At 35.7% G+C, this 19557-nt stretch overlaps 1 protein-coding gene across 1 annotated transcript in view; it reads left to right on the top strand.

Annotated features, from left to right (window-relative positions):
• Positions 1–19557, top strand: part of LOC149420823 (acyl-CoA Delta-9 desaturase) — a 109348-nt gene that overhangs the window by 64730 nt on the left and 25061 nt on the right. Inside the window, exons 2-3 of the mRNA XM_089635569.1 lie at positions 15702–16208; positions 16843–16973. Coding sequence (XP_089491695.1) covers positions 15752–16208; positions 16843–16973 — 588 coding nt within the window. The 5' untranslated portion in view covers positions 15702–15751. The remainder of the gene's footprint in view (positions 1–15701; positions 16209–16842; positions 16974–19557) is intronic.

Genomic DNA, 19557 nt, shown 5'->3' with positions numbered 1-19557 from the left:
GGATTTACAGCTTTGAATAAATAACATTCCATTTGTGGTAACATCCAAAGCAATCGCCGCCTTCATCAATCAAACGTGAATTATTTATCAACCGCGAACCAACTTGTGCGAGATTGCCCGCTTTCGTTAAATTACGTTCCCTCGGATGGCTCGCTGTGCGGGAATGGTTAACGAATATCTGTCGAATATACAACCACCATCGTTATTTATATGAATTATTAGCGACTTTCGGACGAAGGTGAATTATTTTTTTCTGTCGAAAAAACTTTGATAATGGCTTTCTTTAACCATTTAGGCTAATTTGTTCGCTTTTGGGAACCGTTCATATGGTTTCATAGAATCGTTGTCTTCATTATTGTCACCGTTAAAAATATGAACTCAACGGTGTTAGAAAGAGAAAACACCGCGCTTTATATTAAAATATAGAAGTTAACCACAGAATAATTTAAATGTACTCCTCTATGAAACAAAAAGTTTCGATCGCAATTCGAGAAAAAAGTACGAAACCTTGTAAATTTTTTACGTATTATTTTTATATATTTTTTTTTTTTTTTTTAGTTTTTTTTATTAGTAAAAAAAGATACACGAATTACATAATATAACAATTACATAATATAATTACACAATATAGTAGGTTATTAATTACATAATATAAGTAGGTATTCGATGTACCCCCATAAATAAGCAGGGCTTGTGTGTATGGGAATATGAAACGACAGTTGTAGAAAGTGAGGCAGTACTATGTTTATTTGTCTAATAAAATACGTGTTTTTTTGTAAAATAATTTTATTCCAGTTTTTAGACGAAAAACGTAAGGTCAGCCATTTTTTTGTTTGATTTGAGTAAATATTTGAAATTTGAATAGGTATTTCAAAAACTATATGTTTATTTCTATCCTGTTTATTTTGTTTTTTTTGAGAAGCGGAAATTCACACAAATCCTCCGACTTTCTGACATATAATATTACTTTCTGACATATCCATATACATATCCATATTCTGATATATCATATACATCCAATACGCCAGAGGCCTTAGGGGTTAATTTATAATTAAATCTCAGAATCAGAGCTACTTTGTTCTGGACTCAAAGATTTCTGAAAACCCGACGAGGGTTTTTAACATTGATTTATTTACACTTAACATTACTACATTAGAACCTCGTTCCAGAGGAATATAGGTACTCTCAAAATTGTTTTGGTTATAGTCATAATTCAGAATTGAAACTTTGTAAATAGCAATAGTTTTGCTGACGATATAATGTGAGGGAAGACAGCTTCCGCCCAATTATATTTAACTCTGAATCTTGATTGGAATGCTCAATTCGTGCACCCTTGCCAGATCGTCGAAATGTGTTTTTGGCGAAAACCTCTTAAGTTGTTACACGGCCTATATTATTTATTCCGAATAAATAATAGGGGAAGGGGGGGCAAAGTGGAAAACTTAACTTTAGCTTACAGATTAATTAAGAAAATGTAAGTTTTTTTAAGTTTTTAAAATTTTATTAAAATAAGGAACTTACATATTTTTGGTAATTGAAACAAAATAATAATAAAAACGAACAGTTTTAGTAATGGAGACCCAGTTTTGAAAACCTCACTTTTTTCCACTTTGCCCGCATAGCAGGGCAAAGTGGAAACGTGGAAAGGGCAAAGTGGAAACTTATAATATAGAACAATAAAATGTAGAATGCGATAGAATGATTCCTCTAATGGGATTGGCAATTAAAGCAGGTAAATTTTCCATCATTGTCAATATCGACACACAGTTCATGTGCCCATTCTTGACAGACATTACATTGAATCCATTCTTCAGTTGGAGGATCAATGTAAATTTCTTGGCAAAACATGCAAAGTGTCAAATTTTGTTGTTTCGATGTGCCGGGCTGAGGTTGAAAATTAATTTTCACTTTGACTAGTTCTCTTCGAGAAATCTTTTCTTCGTCTTTCTTGTTAATTTTTTTGTTTTTAAAAATTTTCTTTTTCTTTTCCATTTTCTCAATTTTTATTTTCTTTGATATTTCTAATTTCTGCTCTCTTTCCTTGATAATTTTCGTCCTGTTGGCTATTTTTTCTTCCAATTGATTTTTGTAGGGCGAACTGGTTAGAATTTCTGACTTTTGACATGGCCGTTTGACACGTTTTTCATTAACTGGTCTAGAAAATTTTGGTATTGGAATTAAGTCTCTCGGAGAAACAGCAATTATTTCATCTGGGGGTATATCGCACGTTTTTCTGCTTGGACTCGTAGGGCTAGTGATGTTTAAGTCCAAAGATAAATTTTGAAAACTTATTCCATCGTTGGTTTCTAAATTCAGCAAAGTTGTTTCGGTGGGCTGTTGATTTTCCAGTTCTACAGACGTTGGAACTGTAGATGTTGTCACGGTTTCAACCAATGTGGCATTGTTCGTGGTCAGCTCAGTGTTTTCCGCTATGTAGTGAACCGTAGAAGGAGCGAAATCTAAATCAGTGAAAAGATTCCTGTCATATGGGAAAATGCCACACTTTTTAAAACCAGCTGCTGCATTTTCTATTGTTGCACTTTTTTCGAAGGCAAATCGAACAAGTTTTGCGACGTCGAATTGGTTTATACGTCTTCCAGGGTGGTTTTTTTGGAAAGTGTCCACAGCTCTTTCAAAGGCAACTTTGAATGGTTTGTAGACTGAAACATCTAGAGGTTGGAGTTTATGGCTAGTGTGTGGAGGGATGGTTACAATTATAACGCCCTTTTCGCGAGCCATATTTAATCCTTCCAGATTTTGGTGGGTGGAATGATTATCCATGATAAGTAAAACGGGTTTTTCTTTTGAAGGTTTTGACTTTTCAATAAAAAACTTGCAGCCACTTATTGAATATATCATTGACGATCCAGCCGGAATCCGAACACCATGCCTGTGCACCATTAGGAGAATTATCCAATAACCGCTCGTTCATCCTTTTTCTTTTTCCAAAAATAAAACATGGTGGGATGAATCTTCCTGTAGCACTGCAACAACACACAAGTGTAGTCAACTGGCCTTTTTCAGCGGAAGATATGACTCCTACCTGTTTTTTACCCTTTATTGATATTATTCGAGGAGGTCTTTCAGAAGTTGTCTTGACGCCAGTTTCGTCCATATTGTAAATATCGTCAGGGCGGTTGATGAAATCATATTGTGCCAACATTGTCCACAGATTATCGTAAAAATGATTCACTTGGAACTGGTTAAAAGCTGCACAACGTGCAATAGATGTTGGTTCCGGGGTTCTGTATGCTAGTTCAGGATGCCTCTTCATGAACCCTGCAACCCATGCTCGACCAGCTTTCTCATTTTGAAATGGATGTTCCACGTCATTTTTAACAGCTAGTTGGTAGGCTAAAGTTTGCAAGGATTCCTTTGTTAGCCCATAGAAACAACTATCCAGTTCTTTGGCATGTTCACAAATTAGCTTTTCTAGAGCTTCGGAAAATACAGTACGAAATCTTCCTAATTTTTTAGTACATATTCCACTTTTCAAATGCCGATGCAGCGTCCCAAGAGGTATGCCATATTTTTTAGATGCAGCAGATAGGGAAGTAGTCTTCGATTCTTCCATGGCTTTTCTCATGTTTTCTTCGCTCCATGAACCCTGATTGCTTCGCTTGATATATTTATTAACCATCTGAAAATAAAAAAATAAAATTGAATGGTTACGTTAGAGTAAAACTGGATGTCTCTAAGAAATCACGAGCGCGGGCAAAGTGGAAAGGTTTCCATTTTGCCCTCACATACAACTTTCCACTTTGCCCAAATGGTGTGAAAGGAACAAAAAAATTAATATTTCGAAAAATCGTATCAAAATATTACAGAGTATTAAAATAACGTTGAATTATACTTATATGCAATATAATAATAAATAGCATGTAACTAAATCCTTACCTTTCAATGAAAAATCAACCGTTGAAGTTTGAATGTTTTCGTAAGGAATCTGCACAAATCACTCAACATAGACGTGCACCGCGCTGGGTCGCCGTAGCTATACTAAATTTCTGAAGGGGCATAAGGGCAACACGTGACTTGCGGTAAGTGAGCGTAGCGGGGGGGGAAGTCGCTATTTTTTGTTTTATATGAACTTTCCACTTTGCCCGCCCCTTCCACTTTGCCCTCCCTTACCCTATAGGCAATGCGAGGGACATCACGAAATATTGAGTCAAATATCATGAGTTGTTTATTGTATACATCGAAGAGTCAAATATCATGAGTTGTTTATTGTATACATCGAAGAGTCAAATATCATGAGTTGTTTATTGTATACATCGAAGATTCAAATATCATGAGTTGTTTATTGTATGCATCGAAGAGTCAAATATCATGAGTTGTTTATTGTATACATCGAAGAGTCAAGCCCATGAAAAGGGCAATGGAACTATTCTAGAAGCAGCTACTTTATTTATATTTTAATGCACAGGTATTATATAGAATTTCTAATAGAAGCTACATAGTAAAACTATTAAAATATATTAAATAGTGAATTTTATCATATTTTGTGATGTCTTGGCGTAATAATAATATTTTTATTTTATTTGGTTTTACGTCCACCTGGGTTTTTACATGGAAATATGATATAAATCGGTAGAAAATCGGAATTCCGGCCCTTAAGAAGAGAATATTATACAAAAAAATTGCATGATAAAACAGTAAACTGATAAACTGAATATGAAACGATAGTAGTAACAGTAATATTGTAACATAAAATAATATAGAAACTAGAACAACACTACATATAAGACAAATCACTAAAACTACATTACCAACGCTACTATAATTTCTAGGATTCAATAAAGTGCTGGTAAAGATTACGCTTAGTACTATAAATTGAGTCAATAAATGTATAAATAGTACCCCAAACTTGTTGCCCAGATCATGCATCCTATTGGTTGGTGAGTGTGTCTGATAGTTGGTTGTGTACGTATTGCAGAAGAATGTTACATTTTGTCTTGTGTTCCTAGGCGGCACATGGAATTTAATAGTGGCAACGTTATCAGGACTGTCAATTAAGTTGTTAATGACTCTATGTAACACAACCAAACAATAACAATAATGACAGAAACAACAAAGATTCTGAATTTGCTAATTTGCTTATCATATTGTTATTGCTATTTTTTGTTGCCCACACAGACTAGACTAACTAATACAGCCTCAATATTTATATCAAGAATTTTTCCTTTGTCTTCTTACAAAACATGAATAAATTACATTACATGGGCGGGAAAGTGGCGCTTTATTTGGGCCGTTTCGCTTAGCTTCGATATCTCCGAAGCAACAGTTCAGACAGCCCCATTCATTCACCCTCTAATATTCCTAGCCTTGAAAAACAACAGGGTGGTTTCCATCTGGTAATATATATTTAAAAAAAAACATATTTAACATTTAGTAACTTCTAAAATAGTTATAATGATCGTGCGATCACAAAGCGTGGTCATAATATTATGGCGTGAATGAGTTATTTTTCTCTTGATAAAATCACAACAGCGATTTCATCACAGATTTTTTTTAGATAACCACGTGCCTAAACAATAATGTTTTGAAGATTAAATTTAAATTCTAGAACGACAAACCTCCGAAGAAACCATTTTCGTAAGGCTCTGCCTCAGAGGTCCCCAAACTTTTTTGTGCCGTAGACAACGCGCCGATTTTTTTTTCTATTTTGGGTAGACCCCAGTGATTGACTATATGCCTAAAATTTTTATTTCTCCTAGATTTCGGGCAAAATTTCCCTAGATTGCTACCGGTATGATAAGTTCAAGTTCCACTCTTGTGGACTCCCATTTACATCTCATGCACCCCGGATTTTTTTCATTGACATCGACCGCAAGTCGAAATCGACCCCTGGGGGGCGATATAGACAATTGGGGAATAATTGCTCTACCTAAATATAAAACTACGTAAAGAACAAAATATGGCCTTCCATATAAAAGATACAAGTCACAGCTCTTTCAACAACGATATTTATATTTTAAAACCCTGCATGAGTATAATACTTTTTTTTTTTAAAAGAAAGACAAACATTCCCGGGTTACGAATAACCTGACAATATTTGAAAATCTCCAACTACCACCACAGTAAGCTGAAAATGTTGCTTGTGTTGTGATGGAGGACTTAACCAGCCGAGGAATTGAACACACTACGCCCGAGTGGGACCCAAGCGCGGTGTCAACTCGGCCACCGACCGGTCACATCTATTGTAGATTGGATCACGCCGATATTGGATTAAAACATTTAATGACGGTATAAATCTCTCCATTGGCGTAGTGACATCCCATTAATCGATTCGCTCATCGCCTCAACTTAATAAGCTTTGTGTGCTGGGGTCCACGGACCACCCTGTGTGAGTTGGTGGGGGAGAGGGGTGGTTATATGTAGGATGGGGGTTGGAGAGGCTTTATTTCTCACCCCTAACTGGGGGAGGTGGGAGGGACTCTATTGAGCTTCGTGATGGCCAGTCTTAAGGAATCATTAAACATTATTAAAGAATTTAAAACTTTCACATTATTGTTTTCATGTTGCCAATTTAGTTTGATGAAAGTTATTTTTTAATCTGCAATCAAACTGGTGTGGTCATCCAAAATAATTTTAATGTAAAAAGTAGGTACATGACTTTGAAAATTGCAACAGGGTTTAATGTGACACATTCAGTAAATATTATTCCATACCTACATACATACTTATTTTCATACCGATAACTATGGAAAATCTTTACTTTGATTTCACACAGGTTTTCAGACTTTGTTGCCATCAAAGGAGTAATAATTTGGGGCGAGACTAATAAAAATGGTAATATTTTTAATATACCATACATCATATTTATAGAAGAGTCTGTCACAAAAATAATCGAAATTATACGCGACATATCAATGCCGAACAGTAATCAAATCAGTAATAAAAAACAGTCTTGTCAAACCATAATCTCTTTAACATTATTTTATATATATTCTGAAATAACCACGCAACATTTCCACATAAAACGTAAAACATTGACAGCTGTCAAATATTGTGCCCAAACTGAACGACAATCGTTATCAAAAATAGAACAGGTCCTATTTTCCGTAGCGAAAAAGTTTGGAAAGACGGAAAAAGCGCATCGTGTAAAACGCTCATAGGAGCACGATTCCGGTGAAGGTGAACTCTATAATATTTTACACGGAGATTCGATGGATGTTGTAAGAAAATCAACTTGGCTATGCAACGATGCATACCTAATAACGTAATGGGTAACCGTTGCGATGACCTTTTTTCTGATGTGCGTACATGTTTACGAAACTTTTTTTGCAGCAAAAATGAATAACCTCTCCTAGACGTTCCCTCGTAGACTGACTGGATATTATTCCAGAAGCTTTTTATGTACATATTAAAATACTGTCTTTAATTATTTACTGAATGTTTAGTGTATTATAAATTAATTAAAATAATAGAGGGTTTAGACATCTTTGATGCTGTAACAATGAATATTTGTCTAATTCTCCTGTATTTGGAATCAAATGATATAATCGAACTTTAAGCCATTTTTAGAGGTTCTGTAAATCTTTTTTTACACAATTGTTTTAAATATTGTAATACATTTTGATCTCTCGAGGTATCGAAAAACATTTTATTTATTTAAAACCTAATTTTATTTCATGATAAACAAAATAGAAATCGTCTAAACTTTGCATCGAAAACAGGTAATTTTCGCGACGTGCGGAATTTCGCTCTTAATGTTGCAATAGCTAGGCCTATTAAGATTTTACTTTCAAATGTTTTCTAATTTAAACAATTTAACTAAGTTAATCCATTACAGAGATCGAATTTATTCGATTCTTGGTTTTGAAGCTTTGAAGTCATCAATGTTGGAATCGCCAATATTGTCTTTTTCTATTTATTATATTTTTGTTTATTATATTTTCTGTTGTCAGGCTATCGGGAAAAGAGATTATTTATGTGTACACCCTCGTGGCAAATGTTTCTTTTAGCACTTTCAGTATTTTATGATTTCACATAATATTTGATTTCTCCGCAGTAGAGAATTAGATAGACTTCAGAAAAATTACATTCTTCCCAAGTTTTATATCAACTATGACTTAGTACTTATTTCGGATCTCTTCATATTTAAATATTATTCAATGACAGTTAAAAAGATAATCGTGTTGGTTTCAAGCTGATGAGCAGCAGAGCTCAACGTTTCAGAGTTTTGCCACTTCAGAAAACAAATTGATATTCTACAATATAACAAATTAATATAAGCAATAATTAGTCGCCTTAAATATCAATAAAAATTGAATCACCCGAGTAAAAATAAATGCCGCCGATGGGAATTGAACCCGCACCTTCTGATGTCCAGTCAGATGCTCTGGACCGCTAATTCAATATGTACTAGTACTTTTCAATCAACAATTACTGCTTATTATATTTTTTCACCTGTAAACAGCCAACTCTATTTGGTTTATTCAATTGCATCTATTTTTACTCGGGAGATATTTTCAATTTGTATTGATATTTCAGGCGACTAATTATTGCTTATAATAATTTGTTATCCTTTGTGCTATGCATAAAATCTTGCATTAAATAAAATAATTCTTCAATATAATTCAAATTGACAACGTTGTCGACCCCTTCGCGTCGGTTAAAGCCCCACCGAGGAAGGGGCGGGTGCTAGACGCCACCCCCGCCCCCTCCGACGCCTGCCACGCCCGCCCACGCCGCCGGGACCCCGGGACGCCACTGCGCCGCGACCCACTAAACCGCCGCGCCGTCGATTGCTGATCGTCTACTCACGTATGAACCCGTCGCGTCATCCCGTATTACGTTATCAATATGTGCTGTCGGTTCCATGATAACTCAACACAGTGACAATTCAACACATCTACAGTGATATAAAGTCATTAAAAACGATGAAAAAAATTTATTAAAACCTAACCTACTTAACCCAGTTAATAATGTTTTTGTTTCATCACTTTCCATGACTTTGTATAACTTTTTAAAGATGTGTTGAATTATCATTGTGATGATTTATCCGGTTACCGTACTGTCATTGCGCGTATACTCTTGCGGCACAAAGCTGTGTAACGCATATGCCTATAATAAAATTATTGTACTGTTCAGGACAAGTAATAGTAATTAAGGTGAATAAAAAGGCTTTATTTAATAAAATATATCTTCGTATTAAGATCCCGAAAGTTTACCATATTTTTTTATCGGATATTTAAACATTCTCTATTGTTTCGTAAAAAAAAAGAAAAAAACATATTATTCCTGATAGTTTTATCCATTGCTTGTTTGACTACGTATTGTTATTTAAAGTATACAATCACAGAAGTAACGGTATCAATATAATATTCAAATACTCTTTTTTTTACTTTTTGCTTGATCAAAAGAACAGATCAATAGTATGATTTCTTTCCTTGTTTTTTGACAGTAAGTTAAAACTGAAATTGAAATGATGATTTCGTGATTCAATTAATGCAGCACCATAAAAAATAGCAAAAAACGCTGTACAAATCTCATATCGTCAGGTTTGCTACAGGTTTTTTGCCAAGACAAACAAAAAAATGTTCTGTTATTTCCTTAATATTGTATTTCGTTATTTGGATAAACTTGTCGAATTTCGCTGCAAATAAATATATAAATAGCACCTGGTTTCAACTTTATTATTACAAGAAGTAAATATTAATGTCGTGGGGGATGGTGGAAGATGCATTAAATTTCCATTTTTTCTCAATCAATGTTAATTTTGAAGGTTAGGAAATATGCACAAATTATTAAAATAACCCAAACGAACACCTTAAAAACCTGTTTTCTGCATGTTTTCTTAAGCCCCCCGCACACCCGATTAAACAAGTTTCTCGTGAACTCTTTATGTTTTAAGTTTAAAAAAAATGTTATTTTTGTAGTTAATATCTATACATTTGTTATACCGAAACGTTCTTCTTCGATGGCGCTACAGCCCATATCGAGCTTTGGCCTCCTGCAACAGTCGCCTCCAACTCCTCCTGTCCTCAGCGGCTGACTTCCAGTTTGTCACCTGGAGAAGCTGTGCTGCATCCCCTCTTACCTCATCTTCCCACCTCAGTCTGGGTCTTCCCACTTTTCTCTTTCCACCTGGCTGACCAGTCAGAATTCTTTTTGTGACGCGTGTATCCGGCATTCTCTGTACATGCCCAGCCCATCTCAGCCTGAGGAGTCTCATGTGTGCAGAGATGCTAGGGGCCTTATATATATCGTACAATTCTATATTGTGCCGGATACGCCACTGTTCGCCCTCTTTCACGGGTCCACATATTCTTCTCAGCACCTTTCTTTCAAAAGTATCCAGCATTTCAGCCATCTTTACCGTCAGTGTCAGCGCCTCACATCCATATGCCAATACAGTTCTTACAATGGTCTTATATATGGTTATTTTGGTTTTTCTGTGGACAGGCCGAAACGTTAATTATATGAAATTCCCTCGATAGAAAAATAAGCAAAGTAAGCTCCGAAAATTATTAAAAACACGTTTTCTTTTGTTATTTAATGCTAACTGACGTGTACCCCGGCGTTGTTGGGGGTTATCCTTAGGAGATAGACCTTATAGGCTTTTTTAAGATATACAATTCCGTAGTACATTATTATGATGAATCTCATAAGGTTTAGACAGTGTTTGCAATGTAGTGCCCGAAAATATATTTTTACGACTTTATTATAAAACATCGACTTTTCTCTACTTTCTATAAATGTAATATGCACGTATTATATATGTAAACCTTTCGGAAGAAATTCTCTAAATGATAATGAAAACCCTATCAAAATCCGGTGCGTAGTTTAGAAGAACTAAGCGCACAAACAGACAGATGCGGATAGCGACTTAATTTTATACTATTTTGAGATTTTTTTTTTTTTTTTTTTTTAAAAGAAAGACAAACATTCCCGGGTTACGAATAACCCAACAATGTTTGAAAATCTCCTACTACCACCACAGAAAGCCGAAAATGTTGCTTGTGTTGTGATGGAGGACTTAGCCAGCCGAGGAATCGAACACGCGACGCTCGGGTGAGACCCAAGCGCTATGCCCACTCAACCACTGACCGGTCGAGATGTTATATATATGAAAAAATTCACAATGAATCTGTAAATGCGACTAAAGCATTTGTCCAGAGGTTTTTGCTCTATTTCAAACGAGTCATGTTTTATTAAATATTTTCGCTTAAGGCGATGCCATACGTAGTAATTCAAAATCATGTGTTTTTGGTTTGAAAATTTGGTCGCCTAGAAATGTTTCAGATGCTTTAATTAAATACTGCGAGTAGAATACATCTTGGCCTTTGAAATAATCGAGTACTTTTTAGATAAGTCTTTTTATAAGTCCAGAAAAAAATAATGTATAAGGCCTATGAAAACTGCTTTAAAGTTCAAAATCTCCTACTTACGAACCCATTTTCGGTTATGATTTTATTGTATAATGTGGCAAATTAAGTTATTTATAAAATTATCGAAAAAAAAAATAATATTTATGCCTGAACATCCACAAAATAAAATGAAAGCCAATTTTTGGCCATGTTTTTTTCTTGCATAAATCAAAACAGGCGGATGGCGTTAAGCGGGAATTTAAACCTTATCGCCATCTAGGTAAGGGTTGTTATTGATAGCGGCTCAATTTAAAATATTACACGACGTAGTGCATCGCCTTAAGTTTAAAGAACAGCATTCAACAAGTCTACCATAATTTGTCCAAATTCCTGGCTATTTATGATGTTATCATTTGACATCATAAAACGTGAAATAATTGTAGAACATGCCTAATGTTTAACCACAAAAAAAAACATTTTATTATAGAAAATTTACTCTCTAACTTCGACTTTTCCACAAAAGTCTGACACGAAACCAAACCAATAAAACAGAACACTTCGCATTTTCCCACTTAGTGAATGGGTAGCTGAGTCACTGACCTTCCGAGGGCGTACCCGCGCGCCATGCTCTAGTCGTCCAAATTCATTAGCGCTAATTGCCCGATACGTATCGCCATTATTTATATCAAACGCTTGCGTGACCACAATAGCTGTGAACATCGAACAAAAATTACACAATATTTTTCTGTAGCGAAATTATTTACTAACGACCTGGTAACTGGCTAACCAAACCTTTGCACAAAAAAATTATAATTCAATAAGAATTATTTTCTATTTAAACTAGCTGTACCCGGCCACGCGTTGCTGTTGGTCAGTCTGCCTGTGATACAGATAGGGAAACAATAGCGCGTGTTGTTTTTAAGTCCAACAGATGGCGCTGTTTTCAAACAAAGCATGTTTTTACCTGGTGACATTGATATAATATAGGTGTATAAAACACATGCGTATTCGAATGCAACATTGTGTCAAAATTTCAAAGCAATCTGTGAAGAATTTTAATGATCATATACATAGATAGATATTTGTTTACGTTCTTTATTTTTAACAGTGACTAACCAAATACCCTGTGCACAATATAATTATTCAATTATATTGAATAATGAATTAACTTTTATTTAATTAATTTTTAAATATAGAATCAAAGCGATGTTTTTTTTTCTGTGGTAAATATGAATCTTTATTAGTGTCAAACATTTTAATGTCAGTTTGGTGTTCATTAAATATACAAAAATTACATTAAAGATAAATACCATGTGTATTTATTTTAAAGCCAAGCTATTACTAGTTTTGTGGAAATTAGTATGGTTTCCCAAATGACTAGTTTGCAGAGTGAGAGCCATGATCTCATCATTAGATTGAGTTCATTCCTCCTCATTTTAGTGCCGGTGATGCTCTGTGGTCCACTTGCAGCCACATTGATGCCATTACTTAGGAGTCATAAACTATTTACAGGAATTACGTTCATAAGAGTTATTGCCACCTATATACGTATGTATCATTGACTTAATGTACATAATACATGTATAGGGTTTTCCAATAAGAGGTGTTATTTTTAATAGCCCGCTATTTCGGTAGATGTTACTTTTGAAGCTGTCATTTTTTGACATTTGACAAGTAGAAACAACGCCATTAATAAAAATGGAATGATACACGATGCTGATTGGGTCCTTGAAATATGTGAAAATGATCCGGAATTTCATCGAAAAATCATCTTGAGTGATGAGGCCCATTTCCACCTCGGTGACTTCATCAACAAGCAAAATTATCGCATCTGGGGGTCGGAAAACCCAAGATTTATTGTTGAAAAGCCTCTCTATCCTCAACGTGTGACTGTTTGGTGCGGTTTATGGTCCGGCGGAGTCATTGGACCTTACTTTTTCGAAAATGAGACTGGAGCAACAGTTACGGTGAATGGATTGCGCTATCGAGAGATGATTAATGATTTTTTATGGCCGGAATTGGATGGTATTGATCTGGACAACGTTTACTTCCAACAAGACGGCGCTACGTGCCACACAAGCGACGAAACCATTGATCTTTTACGGGAAAAGTTTCTTTGTATATCAAAATAACACCTCTTATTGGAAAACCCTGTAGAATACAATAGTTTTTAAAAGTTTCTTTTCAAACTATGGTAAAGTACCTGCCCAATCACTAAGGAAAAATAAAAACTTTAATTGATTGTTGAACTTTACATGGTGACTAAAATGAATAATAACTTTGTCCGATGAAAAAACAATACATATCCAACGGGTAGTGAAATAACCTCTGACACTTTATTTTTTTAATATAAAATACTAGTTGACCCTGCAATGCTACGCTATTGCTAAAGTCTTTCTCGGACGTCTCCGACTTCTTCCGCTATTCACTACTGTATACCACAATGTTACTGTTAAAAAACTACATTACATCGACTTTAATTCAACTCCATATCTCATTACGGTGCAGAGATATTGCGTTAAGTATTCTTCGGGCGTCCCCGATTCGAACAACCATCTTAAACACTCCTGGCACTAATAAGAACAATGTTTGAAATTTTCAGCGATATCGGTCGGCTACTTTTCAAGTTTTGCGAGCACAAACATACGCAGGTTGATTTATTCAAATAAGAAGATTTGGTTTATGGCCATATTCTCTCGCATATTCTAGTGATAGAGTCGTACACGAACGAGCCACACAATTAAGGTAGCTCTTTTTGATGAGATGTATTCATACGACTCCCGGTAAACCGTACCACGGCTGAATTAAGGCGATGCCATACGTAGTAATGCAGAATCATGTATTTTTGGTTTGAAAATTTGGTTGCCTAGAAATGTTTCAGATGCTTTAATTAAATACTGCGAGTAGAATACATCTTGGCCTTTGAAATAATTGAGTATTTTTTAGATAAGTCTTTTTATAAGCCCAGAAAAATATAATGTAAAGTCCTATGAAAACTGCTTTAAAGTTCAAAATCTCCTATTTACGAACCCATTTTCGGTTATGATTTTATTGTATAATGTGGCAAATTAAGTTATTTATAAAATGATCGAAAAAAAATTAAATATTTATGCCTGAACATCCACAAAATAAAATAAAAGGCACTTTTTGGCCATGTTTTTTTCTTGCATAAATCAAAACAGGTGGATGGTGTTAAGCGGGAATTTAAACCTTATCGCCATCTACGTAAGGGTTGTTATTGATAGCGGCTCAATTTAAAATATTACACGACGTAGTGCATCGCCTTAAATACTTATTTACTCTTTTTTATCACGAAACATTTTAGAAAAATAGCGCCATTCAAATTATCCAAGTATTATTTGTTGTTACGTACTCAGAGACGTGAACGTCCGTGACAGTCCTACATCTGGACTTTGGACATATATATCTACATTTACAAACTAGTATCTTACTTACCTAGTATCTCACTGGGAGTAATATCGGGGGAGCTGTGTAGCGGAAGATCCGTACCGGGGTAGCTGTATCGTAGCTGTATCGGCGAGTCGTATCGGGCAAGCACAGTATTCTCATATGCTCTGAGCTCACGGCTCCCGTTCAATTTAGCCGTCATTGAATTCAGTCGACTCTTTGAGCCGTATGAAAATATTGAGCTGGTACCGTGGCTCCCATTCTTAATAACCGTTACCAGATTCACTTAGGACGGGTTGTTTCGGAGAATTTGAACAATTCATCAAATTTCAACGTTCATTTTCAAGTTCTGTGAAAGATTTTTTCAAGTTCTGTTTATATTTCAGTTTTGTCAAGCAACTAGCCTATAATGATATAATAACAGAACTTGAATAGGACTTTCACAGAACCCGAAAATGAATGTTGAAATTTGATGAATTGTTCAAATTCTCCGAAACAACCCGTCCTTACTGTCCAGATTTGAAGAAGATTTGACAAAAACACACCATTATTTTACAAAATCTGCTGCCATTTACTGCTTGAATTATCCATCCAATCCAATCCAATTAATGGAGCCAAAAAATCCATTTTATAAATTAAGATAGTGTTATGAAACATATTGTAATATGTAGAGTTTTATTAGACGGATTTTATTGATGCCTTGTCAGTTATTGGAGTCCTGCCAGGTTTTGTGTCTGTCATCTTAAATAAAAATAATTAGTATTTTAATGCTACATTTAATATGTATATTCATCTCTTCTTCTCTCTCGTCCTATTTAGTTTGGGGTACCATCGCTTGAACAAGGCACATTAAATTGTTTTCACCATACTGCAGCTTAATTTATTGATATATATCCACTTCCACTTAGCTGCCAACAATTTAAATCACACTGTTCTATATGATACAACTCAAACTTATACAAACATTCCTTGTTTCAGGTTCCTCTGTAAATGATTTATGCGTCTAATTTGAATTAATTCAAACGAAAATGGCGCCAGATTCAACGAATGCAGCCATCGTGAGGCAAGCCTGCCCAGTTCTGGAGCTGGTGCCGGAGATTGAAGACAAGATTTCCCAACACAACGTCGGAGACACCATCACAAAAGCTGAGCTTATTGCGACAGATGAAATAACATCGCAAGATGTATTCGACGTCCAAGAAGAACTCAACTCGTTACTTAGTGAAATACACAAAATTACCGAGGACTTGGAAGAAGAATCTACTGATTCCAATATGAATGTTAGGCAGCGCAAGTTGGGGGGAGAAGATGAGAAGGTGGTGCAGGATGTAGTGAAAGATGCGAGTGTTAATAGTCTAGTGAAGGAGCCATTTGTCGCGCAATGGAGATGGCCCGACCTCTTAGTACAAATATTCTTACACGTGGGATTCTTGTATGGATTCTACCTCATGCTTACGACAGCTAAGATTTACACTTCAATATTTGGTAAGTTGACGTTCATTATAATGATTAATTTTTGAAGTACAATTTAGTGGTGCTATTCAATAATTTACTTGGATAAACTACCCTGGGGTGAATAGAATAAAATTACTCTTAACTCTCTAAATTCATATTTAAAGATAGGTATTGTAAATTAATATTAACCTGTTGGCTGCCTAGCCTCTAAACATCAAATTTGCTCACAGGCTAACACTTTCAAAAGATATTAATGATAGATTGCCTGATGGTTCATCCCGTTGTTCTGGTAGGCCAGGTTTTTTGTGCAAGAGTTCTGCTGGTAGTACGTGATTTGTATGGAAATATTTCCTAGTCCTTCCAGCGGTGCTGTTGCAGAGGTTCGCGCATGCTGCCCTCGTGTATACTCAAGCGAGCCAGGCATCTGTTTTCTATGCAGTATGAAAGCGAAAAAAATGCTCTTTTCTCTCAATCAAATTTGAACCTTATGCTACATGGGATAGCGGAGTTATAGACGAAAAAAGATGCCTCCTTCCAGAAGTAATAAAGATACTACTAGCAGGATGCCGGGGATAACATTAAAGTTTATTAACCAGGATAAAAGAAAATATGGTTTAACTACAAATATGTTAAATCTTATACCCTTTGTGTTGTTTATCTGTAGCGATGGTGACGGTGTACACCACCGGGTTCGGCATCACGGCCGGAGCGCACCGGCTCTGGTCGCACCGCGCCTACAAGGCCAAGTGGCCACTGCGATTGCTGCTCATCACCCTCTTCACGGTCACTGGACAGGTATCTAGATGTCTTTTTAAACTATGTTTTATTCAATCGATTTATGTTAATATTTTATTTTATTAATGTACACAATAGGCCGACAAAAAAAAATAACAATCAGTGTTAAATGCAGCAGCACGTCTTCAAAATATTCGCACATTTCAGAACACCTTCGTAACCTTCACTGGCTCAAGTGCCCTGAAAGAATCCAGTACAAACTGTGCTGGATGGTGTTTATATCCATCAATGAAATGGCCCCACCCTACATCTCTGAACTATGCGTCCCGGAAAATACTGGTCTGAAGCAGTCAACTCTTAGATCAGCAATATCATCAGCTGTAGACAGACTGATAGAATCTAAGCGCAAACCAAATACTAAGTTTGGTGATTGCGCTTGCGGAGTATCTGGGCCAAAGTCTTGGAATAAACTCCCTCCGGAACTAAGATCCATAACAAGTCTAACAGAATTCAGGTCTAAACTAAAAATTTACCTTTTTAAGCTGTCATACCCAAATTAAATATACCATTCCTGAGAGAAAGTCCAGTTATATCCAATTTTCCAATTATTTCCTAAATCCTGTATCTAAATTTCGCTAATAAACAATTAGTTAATGTTAATTAACATCAACCATAAATAGTTAGTAATAACATAGACCACAGTGAAAATGTATTATAAATTTGTACAGCGCCCTTGAGGTGATTTTGCACAAAAACGGCGCTATACAAGTCATCCAAATATTATAAAATATTGTGAAAGAACTGCACCCGAATAAAGTGATTTCTTGTAGAGGCAACATTAACTGTCAACCTAGGAGCCCCAACCTCAATCCACTAGTCTAGTCACTAGTCACTAGTCCACGGCATACCTAAAAAGTAAGGCATACGAGAACAAACTGACGAATTTGACACTGTTGAAACAAAATATCAGATCAGAAATGGCAGCCATCTCAAGAGCGTTGCGTCAACGCATTATTGCCTATCTTCGCTCATATTAGAGGAGTGCCAGCAGTACAAAGGGTGGCATCTGGACAACGAAATCTTTGCCAAATAGTTTTTCAGATCAGTGTCTATAAATAAAAAATAAACAATGAATTATAATTTTTTGTTTTTTTTGTTTTATCTAACTATCAAATCCCTGCTACTCTTTTTGTACACCTTATATTATCACTATTGATTGCTTTGATTTCAGTTGAGATTCTGATGATTTGTCAAAACATATGTCAATTTATTTGCTGTTGATAAAAAATAATTGCTTAAAAGTTATGTCAAGGATGTCAGGAAACATATTGTAGGTGTGCAATAGAACCAGTTTTTTTTTGCTGTATGCTCTGATGAGACAGCTATCAATAGAACCAGTTTTTTTTGCTGTATGCTCTGATGAGACAGCCAGCAATAGAACCAGTTTTTTTTGCTGTATGCTCTGATGAGACAGCCAGCAATAGAACCAGTTTTTTTTGCTGTATGCTCTGATGAGACAGCCAGCAATAGAACCAGTTTTTTTTTGCTGTATGCTCTGATGAGGCAGCTATCAATAGAACCAGTTTTTTTTTGCTGTATGCTCTGATGAGACAGCTAGCAACCAGTTTTTTTTCAATCAATTTATAAACAAATTTTACCAGCCTTGAACTAAATAATGTTGGGGTATAATAAAACAAAAATATTGTAGGGTCATTGACCTATCACTCGATTAACTCTCGACTGATGAATGTGTTGATCCACTTGGTTCAATCATACTCACTCGCATCTTCAGGTCAGGTTAGGATTAATACATAATACAAATGACACACCATTCACCTTGTAATTGATTGACGCATTGTTATAGTATTTGCTTTGCCGTGCGTTTATTAACGCACTTTAAGAACTATTGTTTTGAAACCGTAATGGGAGATAATGGTCCTGAAAAATCATCTTCGTGGTGCCTTTATTTTAATGCAAACAATTATTTTGGTTTTGGTTTGTAAAGCTGACATATATGAAACGCAAATCCCATCTACGCACAGCGGCGCCTCACCTTTGTTCTTGCATACATACCAAACTCGTAACTTTCATTAGTTCCACCGCGTTGATAGTCCGTGAGGTTTGGTTGTTTTGCGACAGTCGGCAAGCTTCCATTCCATATCTCCTTTTGTTTCTATTATAATATAATAAATAAAAGTCAGTGGAGATGCTTACTTACAGGCTTTATTAATAAAATCAAATCTTCTTCTTCTTCCTAGCACTATCCCAACTCATTGCCTAGGTAGGCTGTTGGGGTCGGCTCTTCTCGTTCTCAGGTTATAGCTTCTTCGGTTCTGAGTGTCGCTTTCATCTAGGCCGTTTCTTTGTAGGATTTTGGAGCATTGGGTCATCCAGGAGTTCTTTGGTCTACCTCTGGATGACTGTCTTTGAAGCTCTATAGACATTGCCTGCTTCCACTGTAAAAAAAAATCAAATCTATGTATATTAAAATTAATCTCACTTTGTTTGTCCCCTATAGACTCAAAAACTACTGAACATTTCAAAGTTTGTTCTTTTTAGTGTCAGGAGTGTTTAGAGATCATGGTTTGAATGGTAGTAGAAGTTGGGGACGCCCGGGGAAGAGTTGATGCAAGGGTGGCCAACC

This window comes from Hesperophylax consimilis, chromosome 9 (assembly GCF_061612785.1).
Source record: "Hesperophylax consimilis isolate HC1 chromosome 9, BYU_Hcon_1.0, whole genome shotgun sequence".
NCBI classification, from domain to species: Eukaryota; Metazoa; Arthropoda; class Insecta; order Trichoptera; family Limnephilidae; genus Hesperophylax; species Hesperophylax consimilis.
Note: the sequence above shows the minus strand (reverse complement) of the source record. Positions and strands in the feature narration are given on the sequence as shown.